Source organism: Siphateles boraxobius, unplaced genomic scaffold (assembly GCF_051911475.1).
Source record: "Siphateles boraxobius isolate OS27281-9 unplaced genomic scaffold, OSU_SipBor_1 160, whole genome shotgun sequence".
Lineage (NCBI taxonomy): Eukaryota > Metazoa > Chordata > Actinopteri > Cypriniformes > Leuciscidae > Siphateles > Siphateles boraxobius.
In genome coordinates, this window is record NW_027508767.1 from 109,035 (window position 1) to 128,740 (window position 19,706).

At 41.0% G+C, this 19,706-nt stretch overlaps 1 protein-coding gene across 1 annotated transcript in view; it reads right to left on the reverse strand.

Moving 5' to 3' along the window:
* Nucleotides 1-17,301: 17,301 nt before the first annotated feature.
* LOC143739474 (fetuin-B) overlaps nucleotides 17,302-19,706 on the reverse strand; it is a 29,708-nt gene continuing 27,303 nt past the window's right edge. The window contains exon 7 of the mRNA XM_077231967.1: nucleotides 17,302-18,246. Within this exon, the coding sequence (XP_077088082.1) occupies nucleotides 17,836-18,246 (411 nt within the window). The 3' untranslated portion in view covers nucleotides 17,302-17,835. The remainder of the gene's footprint in view (nucleotides 18,247-19,706) is intronic.

Genomic DNA, 19,706 nt, shown 5'->3' on the forward strand with positions numbered 1-19,706 from the left:
TAGACATCTATTCTTGGGCTATGGTTAGACGTCTATTCGATTTTCACTGACAGCCCAAATTTAGCCTTATTTTAGCCTAGACGTCTGGGCTGTGTTTTAACGGCTATTAGACGTCTTTTAGATGCAAAATTGCTTGCTGGGTTGTCATCCGTTCATGCGCTGGAAGAACAAATTATCCTATCTTGCGAGTGCAAAAATGAGCTTAAATTATGGATCACTTTTCTTAACCAGTGGAACGGTTTAACTTTTTTTTACGACGACTTCATCTCTCTCCCCCTCGATATCAAACCGTTCACAGACGCAGCTCCCTCAGTCGGCTTCGGAGGTTATTACCAAGGTCACTGGTTAGCTATCGTAGAATGCATTAACAAAGGTCGTTCTCGCTCACCTGCATTAATGCCACTCCGCTAGACGCCTCATCTGGATCTCCGCCTGCGATCAGTTCATAATAAATGCAAAACACGTCCCAGGTGCTCTCAACCAAATCGCTGACTCTCTCTCCCGTTTCTCTTTTCAGAGATTCAGGATGCTGGCACCAGAAGCGGACCCCATTCCAATCCCAGTACCTCCTTATTCTCAACTAATCTTCCCATAAACCATCCGCTGAAATCCCTTCTGGAGACGTCAATCGATTCCATCCTACAAGCAGTTTCACCCAGAACTCTCCAATCATATTACACCGCGTAGAAATCTTTCAAATCATTTCACCTCTCGCACAATCTGCCGTTTCCCGAATTCTCTCTTCTAACCGTTACTTTATTCATATCTCACCTCAATCGAGTTAAAGGTCTCCAAGCCGGATCCATAAAAAGCTATCTAAGCGGCATTCAATTCTTTCACAAATTAGTTTATGGTAGGCCCGCCCCCGCCATTAATAACTTCCAAAACGTCCCTTCTCATTAAAGGAATTCAGAGAACTCATCCCACTCGCCCGGATACCAGACAACCCATTACAATTGACATACTCGCCAAATATATTTCATCACTCCGTCTCGGATACCACTCCACCAACACGGCGCGCACACTAGAAGCAATGTTCATCCTAGCTTTCTTTTGCTTTCTCCGCTGCTCCGAATTGGCCATCACATCTAATTTCAATTCAAATATTCACCCAACCATTTCATATTTACAGATCGTAGATAACGAAATTATATATTTTTTCATCAAACAAAGCTAAACAGATCGAGCTAAAAAGGTCACTTTGTTTACATTTTCAATCTGCCGACTCCCATTCAACCGTTCCATTCTCTGCTAAATTACCTTCAGTATAAACGTTCTGCGCTCAAATCTCCTCTCGATCCACTCTTCACAGACGACTCCAATCATCCAGCCACGAGATTCTGGTTCCAAAAACATCTCAAAGCAGTCCTCATCAAATCCGGCATTTCAGCAAACAAATTTTCAAGCCATTCCTTTCGCATCGGCACAGCAACCACAGCCGCTCAAAAAGGTCTTTCCCAACAACAAATTCAAACCCTCGGTCGCTGGTCATCTGAAGCTTTCAAAACCTACATCAGATCCAGCCGCTTCCTCATCCGAAACGCACACCAAGCCCTTACTAATTAAATAGTTAATTCCCATCACCTGTTGCGCTCCTTTCATTGCCACTCTCACCGCCAGCCACGCCCGCTACGTAAGTATATCCAAATATAGCGTAATTTTTACAATCGCAGGCTCCCCCGTTCGTACGCAGTGATGGCTCCTCGCTCGTGGGCCGGGCCCCGTCCCCCTTCCGAAGCGATGGTCGAGCCCTCCCGTCCGAATAGCAGTGAGAGCCTGCCCGTCTTAATCTTCGTCGGACGGCCGCGCTCGCGTCGCCGCGTGGGCTCCCCGTTCGTCGGGCCGCGAGGGGTCTATTCCCGTGCCCCAGCCCCCTTCGAAGCGCCGGTCGAGCCCACCCGATCGAGCACAGCGGGCGCCCCCGTCCAACTGGCGAGGCTTACCCATCCGATACCCAACGGCTTACCCAACGGCTTAACTCGTTCCAAAATTACGCTCGCACAAATCTGGCGTCATCGAGCTGTCAGTTCAACTGCTGGCGGGCTTATCCGTCCGATGCCGTGAGCATCCAATTTCCCGTCGGACGTCGCGAGAGCCCTCACGTTCGAACGGTCAAGCTCGTTCTTTAGTAAATACCTTCTCATGCCCTTCACTTTTTGGGGGGGTTTATTTCTACGCTCGCTGTCCCACACTTACCTGGCCTTTTTGGGGGAGTACTCTGGGTTTGGGCATAATTCCGAGCTCGGAGCCCTCCCCCGGACGGCAAGCCAAATACGCAGTAATATTACCTTTGATTTCATGTATGTGTGAACTCGTGAAATGAAGTTTTATGTAACAAAGTTCGGGAGGAGCATGTTCAGGTAATCAACCAATCAACTCAAGAGGAAGCCGGTATAAATAAAGCTTTTCCTCACCTCCTGTCTCACGACAAGTCTCTCAGCATCCCTCCACCACCCCATCTCCTCACACTCGGCTGGGTTTACCCCAGTATAGGGGGAGTACTCTGGGTTCAGGCAAAATTCCGAGCTCGGAGCCCTCCCCGGACAGCAAGCCAAATACGCATTAATATTGATTTCATGTATGTGTGAACTCGTGAAATCATAAAAGTGGTTTATTTGGTTTAAAAATGGTATAAATGTATGAGGTGGTGAGGTGTGCCTTTTACCCCACCGACACACGGGACAAAAGGCACCGTGTGTCTTTTGTGGAATCACCTCACGCAGAATTTTTATTTTATAGCAAATAAACAAATGAAAGATTTAAAGATAGGATATAAAAAGGTTTTATTCAATAGCTTAACATTCTGGCTTCATGAAACATGCCTCAAACAAATCCACTTTAAAAATCCACACACACCCCAATAAAAAACACTTTAGCAAAGTTTGTACTATTTTCTATTTATTTTGATAAATAAAGGTATTAATTTTTGATCAATAAGTATAGTGTCATTAAAATTGTTCATTTTAAAAATACAGAAACAAAATTATTGAATCCATAAATCATTACTATTATGCTTTATGTCCGTCTGTGGGTTTTTGCAAATATTTAACCAATAGAAAAAAGCTTGTGACTGAACCTCTTATCTCCATTGGCTCCTTGAACTGTCAGTCAAACTTCATAACTACGCCCCGCCTCCATCGTGAATGAACCGCTGCACAGAGTTTGGACTGGAGCGTCTCTGCTTGTTTGCAAGGGTTAAAAAAAGAACAGGTTGTTTGAATAAATACATTGTTTTCTTTACTCAAGAAATTATCTATATATAAAGGCTAATGTTTTATGTATTCGAGGAGCGAAGAAGTCTGTTTTATTCTAGCATTTGACGAGTCATAGTCAATAGGCTACTGTCTTATAGCCTGTGTGAAGCACTTTAATAACATAAAATGTTGGACAAATTACAGAAAAACTGATCGCCTACTCAGTTACAATAAACTTTATAACCCGTAAGTTGTAATACGATACAATTTACTGCGTTAGGTGAATCCATCTTAGTGGTTCTTTTTTTTCTTTTTCTTTTTTTCTGAAAAGTAGTGGTTTTGGACATTTGCGGTTTCCGCCCGACAGCGAATGTAGGCTACGCAAGCTACCGGTTGGAAGGGTATGGGGGCCCTAAACATTTATTTAGACAATGTCACAATATGAGGTAAATCCGGCCCTGGAAGCTTGTTTCCGACAGAGAATAAAAATTAAAAGGTAATAACAACTTTTTTTTCTCACAGTTCTGATATTTTTGCAAGTTTATATCTAGTGTCACTTTACAACTCACAGTTGCGATTTTATATTTTGCAGTTCTGAGAAAAAAGTCCCAATTGTGAGATAAAATTTAAACAAAATTATTCTGTGGCAGAATTAATCTTCCATAACGAACAGTAGGCTAACTTTGATCTGACAGACTTGCATGTAAAGAAATTGGGGGGAAGTCACTTTTTACAGTTGAATGCAGAATAAAAACACAGATAATTTGTCTATATAGACAAATATGTAGATATTATAAAACGAACCATTTATTATAGGCTACAGCATTAGCATGTATAAAGTGCTTCCTCAAGAACCTGTTAACCTTCTTTGGTCCATTAACAAGTCTCTGACCACAGGAACCAAGATAAACAGTCGTTAATAGCAATCTGGAAAAGGCTAACCCTAATGACTGCAATTTACTCCTTGTCATATGAATGCACTTAATGACCAGATCAAAATGGCCATTTAATTATTCATAACAACAATTGAAAGCATTTGGTTTTTGGCCAAACTGCAAAAAATAAATTCTTAGTAAAATCAATTTTTTTCAGTATTCTAGCAAATAAAATATAAGAATATTGTGTAGCACAAGCCTTGCTAAATATAATGTATGAGTGCTTAATCATAAAACAAATGCATCCCGTTCTGTTGTTTAACTGGAAAACAAGACAAATACTGAATAAAAAAAAGGATTTTTTTACACCTGTTCTATTCGACTGACTCTTCATGAATGAATTTAGGAAACTAATAAATACAAACCAAATTTCAATACAAAATACATGTGAAAATCTATAAGATACAAGTTATTTCCACTGGTGGCACATAATCACAGAAGAACATAACATTGAGGAAGACAGAATTTTCTCTCATTTTACAGGCACCGTCAGTAAAAAAATAACAAAATAAGTGACACATACTGATCATATGAAATCAAGGTCGGAGCTATGGGCTATAGCAGCACCAGTCATGATCCAAGCCATGTTTTTCTGGTGCTAGCCAGTCTGGTGAGCATGTGACGGCAGGACCAAGAAGGCCAGTGGAATTATTAACAGACTCGGTGTGTGTGTGTGTGTGTGTGTGTGTGACCTTGGCACTGATGAACCCCAGCAGGTGATTTTGGACAAATATCCTGTGAAACTGTGTGGACTGAAAAAGCGTTATTTTAGCTGCAGTTGGTACAAAAATATGCATTGGCTTGTACTCGTTGAAAGCAGATGCAGCGTTTTGTTTCCCATGTTGCAAATTCAGTTCCTCAGACACAACATTCACCATAAAAGGATTCCCTGATTGGAAACACGCAACTGAGACTAGTAAGTGATTGAACAAGCATGGTTCCTATAAAGAACACGTGAGGTGTGAATCTATGTGGAAAGAATCCAAAAGACACACACAGACAGGTACAGAGATCAGCACTCTTGTCCACGCAGGCCAGCTGGCACGTAATAGATATTATATATCAGCTATTATTGACATGATTTAGTTTTTAGCTGTAAACCAAATGGCATTCAGAGGACACGATTACAGTTTTGCCAATATGAAAGACGAAAATGCAAACGCTGGGGTTTTTCTCTCATTATTTGAGTATGCTTTGAGAAAAGATCATCATCTGGCTGAAATAACCAAATCTATCCCTCAAAATGCAACATACACAAGCCATGATGTGCAAAACGAGGTCATCGAAATGATGAGCGCCATACTGACAGAAGAAATTGTCAGAGAGATCGGGGACTCATGGCACACCATCAAAGCGACCCTACAGGTCAAGAAAACATTTCAATAGTTGTGCGTTACATTGATGAAAATTAGACAACATGTGAACGCTTATTAGTCATGGCTACAGCCGAAAAGGGGGATGCGGATACTCTAACTACAACAATAATTGATGAGTTGAAAAAATCGGACTCAGCACTGACAAGATATTAAGCCAGGTTTATGATGGTGCTTCCCTTATGTCAGGGAAAAATGGAAGAGTGCAGAAACTACTCAAGGATAAACTTGGCCGTGATATCCCATACGTGCATTGCTTTAATCACCAGCTTCATTTGGTTATTGTTCACGCATGTCAGTCGAGAATGCAGTTGTGGAAGTTTTCCATATCTGCAATCTGCTCTACAAATTCTTTAGAAAACCCACAATATCAATTCACTACAAAGGCCAAACTTTAAAACGCTTGTTGGATCAGCGGTGGACAGGTCATTTGGCGACAGTATCTATCATCATTGACAATTTTGATGCTATTTAACAGTACTCACTGAAGTGGAGAGTTCGAGGGCCTATGGAGCAGATGTGCGCATCGAGGCCGTGGGTCTCCTTCGCGCAGTTAAGCCTAGTTCACACTACATGATTTTAAGCCCGATTTAAGCCCGATTTGCAAATCGTTGAGCTCGCCGACAGGTCAGGGTGTTATCGCGTGCAAATCACAGGGGATTAGCGGGCGATGAACGCTCGCCAATCTGTTAGTATGAAAGGTCACCGGGTAAATACGCGGGTAAATACACGATTTTTGCCGTCAGCCAAACATAAACATGCAGCTACATTTCCGATATAAACATGCTGTACTCACCTCCAACTCTCTTTGTAGCACAGACAATCCCTGCTGTTCGCGTATGCGGATCCACTCGGCCATACTCTCTTATTTTTTCTTTTTTTGCGTTTTTTTCTCAGAGCAAATCATCGTGCAAACAGTTTGCAGCACTAGTTTCTGTCTGACGTCCATATTCGCGGCCGTGTTTGTGTTCTTCTTCGGCGCGCGTGCGGTTTCGCCTCATTTCCGGTTCGCGTGATTTTTCGTGACAAAACGTGGTTTGTAGACAAGATAGAATCGTTGGATGACAGAGTTGTTGTCAACTCGTGTAGTGCGTTACCTCTTGTTGCGGATCAATCACGTTGTGTCGTGTGGTGTGAACAGCTCAACAACTTGAACACTCCTGATTTCACAGAGAGCAAGTCATGTAGTGTGAACCCCAGAGTTCAGCCCGACGTTTTAAAATCATGTAGTGTGAACAAGGCATTACGCAACTGAGCTTCAAGTTCATAGCTAACCTCATCCGGAGAGTTTTAGCCCTGTTAGAGCCCCCAAACCGCATGCTACAAGCCGAGAACATGGACTTGTATACTGCTGTAACACTCGTTAACAGTGCGTCAGAATGCATTGGACAACTTCGCAATGAGACAGCATTTTGTGCGTTACGGAACACATCTGAATCAGCCGCCAATGACGACGCGACAACAACAACAACAACTGGACCAAGTAAGAGAAAGCGTGTCTTGAACCAGAAACTACGGGATTTTGTAGTGGAGGAAAGTGTTGGACAAAACAAAACAAATGAAAAATCTGAACTGGAGAGGTTGTTTTATAGTGTTGTGGATGGAGTGCACGGAGAGCTATGTGCGCGTTTTGGTGAGCGTAATAGCCATCTCATTGGTGCGCTGGCTGCCTTTGACCCGGAGGCCGACAGAGGGAACTTTCTGGATACAGTTAGGGTAAAACCTCTACTGGAGCTAACAGGCACTGAACTTGTTGAATCAGAGTACATCGTGGGCCGCCAGTTCCTTTACAACAAACTCCGTGAAAGTGAACTTCCTCCGGATGATGGAAAATGGCCACTGAGCAACATGTTAACCAAATTCAGCGGTGCCCTGCAAGCAATGCCCAGTGTGTTTACTGGGCGCATCAACAGCTATGTGTGAAAATTCATTTTCCACACTCAAAAACACTTACTCTGAACACCGGCGGAGCATGCTTCAGAAAAGGAAAGCCCATCTCATCCAACTTGCCTTCGAGAAGGACCTTACCAACAGATTCAGAAACGAATGGAAAGAGAAACTAATGAGGAGATTCCACTCCCAAAAACGTCGACTTCAGCTGTATTAAGAACGTGAGTAGGCTAGTTGTTTTTATTACTCTTCGTAAGTTGCACCAGCCGTGGTGTAAATTATGCATTTGACACTGATATGCTATATGTGTGTGAGTGTGTCATAGTTGATTATGCATGGTTGATTTAACTTGAGATTTGTGACTATTAGGCTGTTATTATAGGAAGTTGGCTTATAGCATGCTGTGTTCACGGAACAATGCAGACCAAGGCTATAACTGTAACATGATATCTTCAGTAGCCGAAATATGATTGGGCAATAGGCTAATTGTAGTTAGGATATTGAAATCGCTGTGAAACTGTTGTAGAAATAGTTGGTTGTTGTCCTATAGAAACATTTATTGGATGTCATAATTAGGCCCCACCAAGAATATTAAATGCCCGTCCATTGATTTGTTTCTGCCGCCGGCTCTGTATGAAACCAAGATGAGATTTGATTGATTTGATTGGCCAAACTTTGATTGGATACATGTACTGTCCAAGAGCAGTCGGCATTGTTGCTGTAGTCTTGTGGATGACCTGGGCTTGAGATGACTCCTGAAAGACCGGTCAAAACCATGTGCGGATGCTGCCGTGGGATTTGCTGCCTGTCCTGATAAACCACACATCCCATCTCTGCTCTTGGCAGAATAACCCATATCTCCATCCTTGCTGCTTTTTGGAGATCTTTCAGACTTTGAAATGTTTGATGCGTAAGAACACTTCATGCATGTCCTTATTAAACAAATTGTCAGTATCAAACTCTTTTTATCCCTCACAAACTCAGCAACAGACATGTCCTTAAAAGGAAATGTTCTGAAAAGATGGAGGACCATGACTTCCTGAAAAGGATGCGTTTCTGGGATTTTAACACCTTGCGGCTCATTATGGAGGAAGTCGATCCTCTCAGCATGTATGTGGCTCACGCTTCTGCTTCATTATTCCCTGTTGCTTTGGTTCCTTTTTCCATTGGATTGAAAAAGGTTTTAATTTTGTTCTTCAGGATGATAAAGGAACTGCAAGGCGTGCAGTCACCAATTTTTTAGTCAGGACCACTATCTTCAAATACGATTGACAATAAGCATACATTCTGGATTGGCGTTATGGTTCCGTTCTGGGCGAGAACTCCCGGTAACACTTTATTTTGATAGTCTACTTTAGACATTCAACTAACTATAAGTAACTTTGCAGCTACATGTCAACTAACTGTCATTAGAGTATTAGTAGACTGTCTGCTTAATATCTGCTAACACTTTATTTTGTTGGTCCCCCAACAGATATTCTACTGACCATACGTAACTTAGCAACTACAAGTCAACTTGTTCTCCTAACCCAAAACCTAACACCTAACCATAACCTAACAGTCTACTGAAAGTCTACTTCAGTCTACTAATACTCTAATTACAGGTAGTTGACATGTAGTTGAAAAGTTACTTATAGTTAGTAGAAAATGACTGTCGAAATGAATGTCTAAAATGACTATAGAAATAAAGTGTAACCGAACTCCCTGCGCATCCATGCAGCACCCCCTTTAGGGTAAACAGAACATAATCAACATGAATGCATGCAATATCGTTAATTCAAGATTTTAAATTACAACATAATTCGAGAATTTATTCTGATTCAAGGGGAAAACCAAATCCTGCCTGACGAGAGGTGGAGCTGGGGAGGGAGGATGGTAATTAGCTCCTGAGAAACTCGATAGCTGCAGATAATACTGAAAGAGCTTATATATGTATACAGTGATAGGCGTCGTATTCCTATAGTTAGATGTGGATCAGCTGAGAGTCACTGATGCGAGCTTGACTAACGTGACCTGCCAGAACTAACGCTATGCTTGATGTCTCGCCGATCGCTGCTCAACACGGGTCTGGGTCCCCACTTGTACAGGACAGGAGCTTGGACAGCTCTGGTGAAGTCTGGCAGAGGTAGAGTCCCACTCTTCCCATAAACTCTGACCATCATTTCCCATTGGTTCAATCATGAACACGTGTCATCTGAACATGTTTTCTTCATGTTTTCCAGTGCTGCTGTTTCAGTCAGGAAGAGCATGTTAAACAAAGGCCTTTACCAAAAACATCCTGTAAGCCATCCACTGCTCAAAGCCTTTTCCACCTACTTGGAAAAAACTCTTGCAAATGACAATTTCAAACAGGAGGTAATTGAAATAAAAACCTACTTTCATTTACACACATACAGGTATTCATCCACAAAATCTGGCCTGAAAACTGAAACAAGACAGCAGCTAAATGTATCACACTAATGCTGTCCGACTGAATATCACAGGTGGAAAATGTGGCCCGCTTCTTGTTCTTTATGGACCCAGTTAAACCGAGTCTGGAGTTTCTTTGGCAGCCAGAGCGAGTCTGGGAATATGTGAATGAACTGAAAGAGGCTAAACAGGCTAAAAAACCTGAAGAGCATCAGAAGGTCAGGAACGTTTATCATTCATGTCACATCCATATAACGCCTTTTAATAAAACATTTTTATTAACTTATATTTCTTTTTTACTTAGGTTCCTAAAGTGCCACACAAACCTTTGTCTTGAAGATGAAGTCCTCCATCACGACTGTGAGGCCTTCCTTACTTTTATTGCCGATTTGCAGAGTGAAGTCTCAAAGCAAATGATCAAGGTGACTAGGAAGAGGTTGGCATTTGATTTCATTGCATGTTTGTTCTTAAGGGTTAGCCGTGACATGCCTGACACTTCGCCGTATTGCGGCTCGTAAAGATAGCCACGAACATTGGATTTGAGCAGAAGACTTTCAAAATCATCTTTTCTTGCATATCATGTTTATTTCCTTCCATCATTGTCGTAACTTCCCATCTGGCTCCACAGCGCTTGTTAGCTTAGCTTCCAAACAAGATGGTGGATATTGCTATTAGATTCGGGAAGTGAAGTCCCACCCAATGATCGGTAATAGGTCTGTAGCGTGAGTGGGCCCCTCCCCCTGAATAAATGATGAGCTAGTGTTTGTAGTCTCTACACTTTTCAATGAAATGTGACTTCCTGCTTATTATGACGCAAAATTACGATTTTTACGTCATAATAAGCAGGAAGTAAAACACTTAAATCCTTATTTCTTCCATCTCAGGGAAAAATAAAGGAAAAATCCACGATCATTATAATATATGACTGGGTTTCTAACAATACAAAGCTTAATGCAAATGGGTGAAGTGTCCCTTTAAAGTCCCTGTAGTCAATCCTTTTATCCCTTAAAACGTACTCGGTTACTGACGTAACCTTGGTTCTCTCTAGAGAGGGAATGAGTAGTGTGTAATATCTTACGCTATGCGGAAAACCTCTTTTCCAGGAGATATTGAAGCCAAAAATGATCCTTAATTTTGAATTAATGTAAAACGCATTGCGGCAGCATGCAGACATAGGCAAGGCGGCTTGCGTGCCTATTGGCTGACCTGCGGCAACAGCAGCAGCCTATCGAGAGAGGCCCTGCGTGACGCCATTTCCAATGGGGGCGCTTCGCGCCACTACGTCACGTCCCGCCTTGACCGTGGCCTTGATCTATAAATATAGCTCGACAGGCTGATACAAACTGGTTTTCATCGCCGAAGCGAACCAGAGCATGCTGTAAGCACGGCAAGATACGCAGTACTCGTTCCCTCTCTAGAGAGAACCGAGGTTACGTTAGTAACCGAGTACGTTCTCTTACGAGAGTTGGATAAATCTCTCGTAATAAATCACTAGTAAATCCCCATTCTGATACCCCGCTAGGGGTAAAATGAGATCTGGGCTCTGGCCGCAACTTAGTGGCGGCCGGAGAGCTCCGGTGTGCTGTAAAGTAAATACTGTGCTTGCAGCATCTGAGGCGGGGGGCGCGCTGATCACAGCGGGCGGTCTGGCCGCGCTCGATTTTTCTATGGCAGTTTGCGAAGAGAAAATGAGCTGGGTGAAGCCCGTGGGTGAATGTGAGTGAATGTGTGCGCGGGTCAGCGGGCACATTTACTGCACTCAAAACACCGTCTGCCTGAGCTGCCTGAATGTGTGTTGGTTTCATTTTTACAGAAACTGCGGGACATGCATAGTGTAGTGTTTGTGGGCACTGGGTTGTGGGCACATTCACTACATGTAACGCACAATCGACATGAGTCGCTGGCCGCGATCGATTTCTCTAAGGCAGTTTGCTAAGGCAGTTTGTGGAGAGATTGCGAGCGGGACAAAACCCCGTGGGGTTCAACATGTCTGTGAGAGAATGTGGGCGCAGGACAGTGGGCACATTTACTGCACAGAAACCCCGTCAGCCTGAGCTGACTGAATGTGAATTGGTTTCGTTTTTACAGAAAACCGTGGGACATGCATTGTGTAGCGTTTGTGGGCACTGACTTGTGGGCACATTCACTACATGTAATGAACAATTGACACCATCGGCCGTGGCCGGAATACAGAAAATACACATCATGTGATGTGAAGCACGAGAGCTGCATGATCCTCACCCAGGCAGGAAACGCAGATTACATGGCGGTCCCCGTCGCTAAGTGCGGCTCGGCATGAGCCACAGGAATGAGGCATCTTTAAAAAGACGCTTGCTCTTTTAGATAAGAGAGAGAGAGTGTGAGTGTTCGCAACGGCGAACACACACTCTCACCAGAGTTAAATGATATAGACGACGGAAAGCGTAGCAGGTACGGCGACTGAAGGCGGTGAGGTGAAGGCCAGCGACTTCAGGTTCAAGGCTCGTCCCGCAGAAGGCTTGTTCTCAACGGCGCGGCTTCTGACTCTGGATCCAGCGATGCATGAGCTTCGCTGAAGAGATGAAAATCAGTTTGTATCAGCCTGTCGAGCTATATTTATAGATCAAGGCCACGCCTATTTCGGCGGGACGTGACGTAGTGGCGCGAAGCACCCCCATTGGATATGGAGTCACGCAGGGCCTCTCTCGATAGGCTGCTGCTGGTGCCGCAGGTCAGCCAATAGGCACGCAAGCCGCCTTGCCTATGTCTGCATGCTGCCGCAACGCGTTTTACATTAATTCAAAATTAAGGATAATTTTTGGCTTCAATATCTCGTGGAAAAGAGGTTTTCCCCATAGCCTAAGATATTACGCAGTACAAGAGGAACACTCGTAAGAGAACTAATTTTTGATCACCAAAATGACATATTTAAAAGTTTGTTCCTTAAAAAAAACTTCTTCTAACTTGTTCAGAGTAACTGGACACTCTTGCCTCATTTAGTATTCGCGGTTGTATAAATATGCAAATTAGCCCCGCCTCCACTCACTCACACAGCTCAGAGATCCACTGTATCCACGCTGTATTAGAGGCGGCCAGAACAGACTTCCTGAAAGACATCGGGAAGCTTTCCGGCTCCGGCAACAATCGGACCAAAGCAGAACGCCAGCTTGTGATTTATTATCTGGAGGCCGTTTTGGTCTTGAAGCACCTCCAGAGGCCTGGAGTCGTACAGCACATGACTGTAAGTGTTTGTCAAGTCAGCCTCATTTATATAGAGCTTTATATAATATTGTTTTAAAGCAGCTTTACAGTGATTATAGGAAAATAATGATTCAATGATCAAAACAGATGTACAGCAGATCTAGAAGAAAAAAGAGTGATTGTTCAGCTGAAGTTAGTTTGGTGTTGATTCAATTGTGTTATAAAGATCATCAATTATTAATTTAGTTCATTTCATCTATAAAGTACGGTGGCGTATTGCTGCATACTTTTTTCCACACAATTATGTTGTAATAACAAGATGTTATGTCATTTTCACGATATCTCTCTCTCGTAATAACTATGTTATCTCATTAAAACAAATTTTTTTTTCGTAATAACGAGATGTTATGTCGTTTTAACGATATCTTTTCTCGTAATAACTAGATGTTATGACACTAACGATATCTTTTCTTGTAATAACGAGATGTTATTTAGTTTTAACAATCTTTTCATGTAATAACGAGATGCTATGTCGCTCTAATGAAATCTTTTCTCTTAATAACGAGATGTTATGTCGTTTAACGGTATCTTTTCTCGTAATAACTAGATGTTAATTCGCTTTAACAATATCTTTTCTCGTTATAACAAGATGTTATGTAGTTTTAACGATATATTTTCTCGTAATAACTAGATGTTAGATCGCTTTAATGATATCTTTTCTCGTAATAACGAGATTTTATGTAGTTTTAACGCTATATTTTCTCGTAATAACGAGATGTTATGTAGTTTTAACGTTATCTTTTCTCGTAATAACGAGATGTTATTACGCTTTAACCATATCTTTTCTCGTAATAACGAGATGTTATGTAGTTTTAACGATATCTTTTCTCGTAATAACGAGATGTTATGTAGTTTTAACGTTATCTTTTCTCATAATAGCGGGATGTTATGGCGCTTTATAAATATCTTTTCTCGTAATAACGAGATGTTATGTCATTTTAACGATATATTTTCTCGTAATAACGAGATGTTATGTCGTTTTGACAATATCTTTTCTCGTAATAACGAGATGTTATGTCTCTTTAACGATATCTTTTCTCGTAATAACTAGATGTTATGTCGCTTTAACGATCTTTTCTTGTAATAACGAGATGCTATGTCGCTCTAACGATATATTTTCTCTTAATAACGAGATTTGTCGTTTTAACGATATCTTTTCTCGTAATAACTAGATGTTATGATGCTTTAACGATATCTTTTCTCGTAATAACTAGATGTAATGTAGTTTTAACGATATCTTTTCTCGTAATAACAAGATGTTATGTCGCTTTAACGATATATTTTCTCGTAATAACTAGATGTTATGTCGCTTTAACGATATATTTTCTCGTAATAACTAGATGTTATGATGCTTTAACGATATCTTTTCTCGTAATAACAAGATGTAATGTAGTTTTAACGATATCTTTTCTCGTAATAACAAGATGTTATGTCTCTTTAGCGATATATTTTCTCGTAATAACTAGATATGTCGCTTTAACGATATATTTTCTCGTAATAACAAGATGTAATGTAGTTTTAACGATATCTTTTCTCGTAATAACGAGAAGTAATGTCTCTTTAACGATATCTTTTCTCAGAATAACTAGATGTTATGTCGATTTAACGATATCTTTTCTCCTAATAACGAGATGTTATGTCGTTTTAGCGATATCTTTTCTCCTTAAAACAATGTTTTCCTGTAATAAGGACATACTGTATGTTGCATAGTGACGCGTAATATGCCTTTATCCACATTAGAGAATTTATGTAGCATTTTGTGCCTTTATCACACTTTCACATTCGAAAAGCAGAAGCTAATAGCATACGTAAAATACCTTCAACTGCCTGTATGGTAAGGTAGAAAAGCTTCCAAATGCGACTGATATACCAGTGCGATTTATCGGGTTTCTCTCAAAAACTTAAGTCTTGGTGCATGTACTCAGGTGCGACTTATTCTCCAGAAAATAAGTATTGCTACATTATAAAATTGTGCTTTATTAAAAAGTACATAGGGATACGCAATAAAACAATTATAATATGTTCATTTCTCCCACCCACACACTAACTTCGCTGTTATAGGCTATAGGTTATGAGGGGTCCTCGGAAACTTTTCTACCTTATAAGCGGTCCATGGCCCCAAAACGTTTGAGAAAGTTTAGTTTAGATGAAGTAGGCTATCTGTGATGAACTGTACAACAATAAATCACAACAATCTTGTGTTATGGGCGTTGCCATTGATACAGGCAGTGGAAGGTATTTTACATACGCTATTTGCTTCTGCTTTTCTAACGTGGAAGTGTGATAAAAGCATGATATGCTGTATGAATTCTCTAATGTGGATAAAGGCGTATTACAAAATATGTCCTTATTAAGAGAAAATATGTCGTTTTAACAACATATCTTGTTATTACGAGAAAAGATATAAAGTTAAAACATATTACGACATAATAACAACATAACAAATAAAATTTGTATGTGGCAGCAATGCGCCACTGTAATAAATTGAGCTGTAAGAACTAACCTTAAGCAAGACCTGTAAGATGAGTAGGCCACAAAATATTACAGATTGGCAACATTTGGTTTATGGAATATTTTTTTTTGGTAGACTCATATTTTGAACTTTTTTTTTGTAGGTTGGTGAATGGTTAAGCAGGAAAAGTGGACATGTTGCTGTAAAGGTGAAGGCTACAGCACGGTTGGCGACGTTTACCCTTTCCGAGGAGGAGGAAATGGTATGATTTTGTAAAACAAAATTCTAATAACAGCTTACTTTGGATATTAGAGAACCAGAGCTCACAGAACATATTTATTTTCCAGTGGTTTGAAATGTATTTTAGAAATGTTCGCCTGTAATGGTTGGTCATAAAAACTCAGACAACCTGGAAGAAATCAACAAGGAGAGATTCTTCATCTCTTCCACGGGGAAACCCATTTATAAGGTCTCCAATGATGTAGAAAAACTTAATCTAAAGTAAGTGCACAACCTTTGTGGTTTTCTACATGGTTGAAGAATCAAACCATGCAGTTTTAAGTAAATGTCATACTGAAGTTTGTATCTTCCTGTGTTGCAGGTATAAAATCCCCAACGTCACCAGTGAAATGGCCAGATGTGCTTCTCAAACAGCAAAAAAAAAAATGAGAGAGATGCAGGAAACTAGTGCTTCTCTGGTGTTTCTGACAAAATTTTAGTTGCTGCAGTCCATTAAAAAAATTATTTATTTAATTTGAATTAAAAAAACTCAAAAAAAGGGAATGATTCAGTGACTCACTTGTTTTGTACTGGATGAATTGTACTGGATGTTTCTGAAGAATCTCTTGAATGAATGATTCAATGACAAATAGTCTTCCAACATGTTTCTACAGGTGCACAATTTCTTTTTACCAGCACTTTTCTATGTGTACTTTATCTATCTATCTATCTATCTATCTATCTATCTATCTATCTATCTATCTATCTATCTATCTATCTATCTATCTATCTCTCTGTCTATCTGTCAGAAATGTATTTATGCGTTGAGACTCTGCGTGATTGCGTCGTGAAGCACGTGTATAATCAGTCCAATGGAAGAGCGAGACCTCATAGGCGGGTGACGTCATAGACCAGGAAGCTATAAAGCACACCAGAAAACAGACCGCGACAGCTTCTGTGCCTTCAGCAAGCGATCTGTGTATTCTGTCCTTGTCATATTTATTGTTGTCTGTCAAGTTGCAATATATATATATTATGGCAAAAGAGAGCAAGCAGCTTTGTGTTGTTCCCTGCCCACGTTATATCACGGGTGGGGACACACACATCAGCTTTCTGGTACTATTTGGGAGTGGAGCATGCCACAGTCAGTTCTCGAGGGGGCTGACTGTGAGCATTGCGAGAAGCTGTCCGTGAGGACGCTCCGCTCCCGCCGGGCGTTCTTCGAGGAGGACGGTTCGGTTCACTCCCCGTGCGGGTCCCGCGGTTGCCGAGGCACGGCGGCGACTCGCATTTTGGTGTGCTTTATAGCTTCCTGGTGTATGACGTCACCCGCCTATGACGTCTCGCTCTTCCATTGGACTGATTATACACGTGCTTCACGACGCAATCACGCAGAGCGTTCCCACCGCGTCTCAACGCAGCGTCTCGTTCCCTCTCAGGGAATCAGGGTTACATACATAACCTGAGACGTTACTTTATTGAAACCACAATTTTACCTCTACCAGTTTTACCTCTACTTTACCTTTACCTCTAGTTTAGACCAAGGAGAAAACACTTCAGTGAAGAACATGCTTCAAATGGACTAAGACTTGATGTATAGAAAACATTTGTATTGTTTTGCTTTGTTGTGCACAAGAAACTCACACAATTGTTTCACTAGTGCGAGGAAAGATACACTTCCCCTTTAAAGCTACATTATTCATTATTTCAAAACAGTCAGAATAAGTTTGAAACATTTCAAAACTTATTTAAAAAACTGAAGGTATTTCAATGTAATAAATGATAGTTTAATTTGAATAAAACTACGTGTAGATATAATTGGATTTGTTATTCAATTTAACAGATTAAAATGTCATGGTGATGGACATGCAAATTGATATTGATAAAATTAACGGTTTATTTGAAAAGTTCTCAAAGAACAGTTTCATGGGAAAAAACGACACTTACATGGCATAAATTCCTGTAAATGACTCATGCTTGAATTTTGTGCATAATTTAAATTAGCAAAAAGTGAAGTTGTTAGAGGTTTAAGGAGATTTGTAATATGTTTTATAGAATAATTAAATATTACTTTGCTGGTTTTGACAAGGCTTTGTGGGGGAACTGTTCTTGAATGAAGGCTCTCACACGGTGGTGTAGCGAGAGACGCCCGGACAGGATCGGAACGGAGACGGGACGCTGGGAAAGACGCTCAGGAACACAGGGGAATGAGGAGGAGGTGTGGGGATCTGCCTTCTCTGACGGCGCGGTGCGTAACGGAAGTTCAGTGGAGGTTTGACGGCACGGACAGAACCGCTGAGTTCCTCAGAGGAGGAGGTCTCGGCAGACTCGCTGGATTCACTGGAAGAGGCTGGGAGCGCTGCATCTGGTGCTGGTCCTGCAGGGATGGCCTGATACACCGGCTCGACTAGCCGAGGCGTATCTTTTCCAACATCCTGGAATGTGGGCTCAGAGATATGACGGATATTGTGGGTTGGGGTTTTGGAAAGTGTGGTGGACTTTTCCTCTTGCTGTGTGGGAATGACAACATGCACCTGTGGGTCAGTGGCAACAACATGTGAAATACTTCATATATATTACACTTATCATTCTGCAGTTTATTTCAGAATTTAATGCAGTTCAGATAAAATTACCATTTACGGTACCACAAAATAATGGCAAGAAAATTATTTACTGTACAACATATGAGTTGTCCTTACTGTCTGCATGCAAAAAACATACATGCAGCGCAAGCAGTGTAGTCTGATTACGAAACAAATGACTCTTATCATTAAATCACACTTTAATTAGTCTAATGAATCTTACACTGATATAGTCAGGAGTGTGGCTCCACTTTATATTATATTTCTGTGTGTTTTTCAACATCTTATTTTTCTAATGATTTCTAAATCACGTCTCAGGAAAACATTGGAAACATTACTTCTAGCAATTCAGTTTGGTAGCTGCTAGTGCTGCAGAAATTTCACACTTCCTGCTTTAACCCTTTCACACGTAAGTTTAAAATATTCTAACTGACCCCCCAGCGTGAGTTTTTCAAGGCGACCGTTATTTAGAACTTGTCACTTTAATGTTTCCATGGTGACACGTCATTGCTTGTCACGTGGCACAGCGCAACTACAACACAGCGCTGAATGAATGATGATCTGCTTTTATGTAATTTTTCCTTTTTAATTAAAAATATACACAAATGTATTAGCTATAGCATGAAACACTGATATTCCGATTGTCAAATATGTGCAATTGGAAGTGTTTTGTTGTTTAAACACCTTTATAACGATCGCGTTAGTTGAGCTGTATGCGCAATGGGCGGCGCCATGTTAGTTTGTTTCATAGTTCAGAGAATCGGATCTGTTGGATTTACAACACGTCAATTCCTCCACTTCTCACGAAATACATGAAAGTAAGTGGCAGGTGAACTGGGAGAAGAATAGGATAAAATGTAAAGCTACTCACACAATGTGTATCTGATATGAATAAAAGTGTTGTCTTATTATAATGGAAAGGAAGAAGAATTATTGCCGCTTCCATAGACATCAGTGTGTTTTTTACAAACTTAAAATCATTGTTTTGCTAGTAATTATGTGTATTTAAGTGTCTGAAACCTAAAATAAACATTATGTGGTTGAAAAAACTCAATAGTTGTGATATATGACAGCACTGAGTGCGTCTGTCTCTGGCTCAGCGCCAGTCAACGCGCGAAAGCACGTTTGAATTTAGCAGTTGATCACGTGAAGCACTGACCATTCTAATCACACCGGTGTGATCGTACGCTCCAGGGACCACCCAAGACTGATCACACCGGGGTGATCGTACGTGTGAAAGGGTTAAAAGTCATGCTTTTTAAGTATTTCTTCCTATCTATAAGATTAAACAACTGGAAAATAAGAAATGATATTGCCTTCGAGTCCTCCAGCAAAGTTCCCACAATGTCCCTGTCAAATAAACTTGGAAAATGTGGGTAATTTAGTATTTCCTTCAGATTTTTTAGGCAAAG